The sequence below is a fragment of the Monoraphidium neglectum genome, assembly GCF_000611645.1.
Source record: "Monoraphidium neglectum strain SAG 48.87 unplaced genomic scaffold scaffold02079, whole genome shotgun sequence".
NCBI lineage: Eukaryota > Viridiplantae > Chlorophyta > Chlorophyceae > Sphaeropleales > Selenastraceae > Monoraphidium > Monoraphidium neglectum.
The window spans coordinates 1-1,510 of NW_014011549.1; the positions used below are offsets into that span (position 1 = coordinate 1).

General features: G+C 66.4%; 1 protein-coding gene across 1 annotated transcript; it reads right to left on the bottom strand.

Annotated features, from left to right (window-relative positions):
* Positions 1 to 91: 91 nt before the first annotated feature.
* Positions 92 to 1,064, bottom strand: MNEG_9830 (Carboxypeptidase D; the record flags this gene model as incomplete). The annotated part of the gene is made up of 3 exons (XM_014041695.1): positions 92 to 221; positions 482 to 537; positions 969 to 1,064. The coding sequence occupies 3 exons, from the start codon at positions 1,062 to 1,064 to the stop codon at positions 92 to 94; spliced, it is 282 nt and encodes a 93-aa protein (XP_013897149.1).
* Positions 1,065 to 1,510: the final 446 nt, after the last annotated feature.

Consider the following 1,510-nt stretch of genomic DNA (forward strand, 5'->3'; position numbering starts at 1 on the left):
CGCGCGGCCATGGGTCCCTCCCCCCCACCTTCCTCCCAGCCGCGCAGCCCCAGACGGCCCGCCCCGAGGGCGACAAGGGGCGTGAGTTTACTCACCGCCCGCTGATCTCATCCCCGTGCATGTTGGCGACATAGCGGAAGTTGGGCTCTGGCTCCTCAACTCCTGGCCGGTCCGAGATCTCCAGAACCCAGAGCTTGGTGCCGCGCGCGCTTTTGCCGACACTGCGCGCACGCAGCGACAGGCGACACCGCCGTCAGGGGCGCGGGCGGAGGCAGAGGATGGCGGTGGGGCTGGGCGCCGCGCGGCCAAGCCCGGCGCAGGGCGCCGCACGCCGCCGCGGTGCATCGGCGGGGCGTGCGGGCGCGGCCCCGCGGGGCGGGCGGGGCGGCTGCTTCGCGGCGCATCCTGCGAAGCGACGGCCGACGCGCACGCGCCTTTTCGCTGCCTCTGCGGCCCAACGTGCGGCTGACCGGGGTCTAACCTGTGCAGCATGGCGATGCTGCCGCACCGCGTGACAAACTCCTTCGCCCAGCTTGCCTGCGGCAGCCGGGAGCGGCCAGGGGGGTTGTCGATGGGTGCGCAAGAGTGGCTACAAACCGCCTGCGGGACGGCGCTCGCGGCCGCTGCTCAAGACTTCTTTAAACATGTGAGCACGTGCCCCTTCCGCAGCCCTGGGTGCTCCCCGCGGTGGCGTACGATGTGGGACGACAGGCGGCGCCCCAGTGGCGGAGCGGGAGGGGTGCATTTCACACCCACCAGCTGCCCGTTTGTGAGCCATGCCGTGGCGAGCTTGGACTTGAATGTGGTCTTTGGCTTGCTGGCGTGCAGCCTTGCCTGAGCAGGGCGCGTCGCAAGGGGCTGCCTGGGCGGGTGCCGCCCCACCGCAAACGCCAATGTAGACTGCTCACTGCATTCATCGCGCACATGACTCGTGCAGACGGCAAGGGCGGGGTGCGGCGACGGCGCACCTGGGCAGGGCTGGGAAGAATGGTCAAGACCAAGAGCACAACCAGTGTCACGCACAGAGCTGCCCTCCCGTCCAGGGGGATGCGCCGACTGACCATCCCTTCTAAGTTCTCGGGCTTGGCCTGCCAGGCCAGGCCAGACCTCCCCGAAACGCAGTGTCTGTCCACTCAAGCCTTTTATTCGAGTATAAATCACGCTTCTAGCGTCATGAGCACCCTGCCACAGGGGATCTCCAAAACAGTGACAGTGCTTCTGCTATGCGCGTACGCAAGGCGCGGTCTTGAACTTGAACTTGAACATGCAGTTACACATTGTGCAGTCGGGCAACTGACGTCGGGCATACCCAGATGACACAGTCACACCCTCATGCCTGCAGTGGGTGCGGCGTGATATTGGGCACGCAATTGGGCGCGGGCGCGAGCGCGGTGCTACAGCCGTCTCGTAATGCATACCATGGACAAGTCAGGCCCTTCATAACTCTTGGGTTTACGACCGTGCACGTGACGTATCCACTGGTCGTTGCAGCAGCCCCCGCACCAAGGCC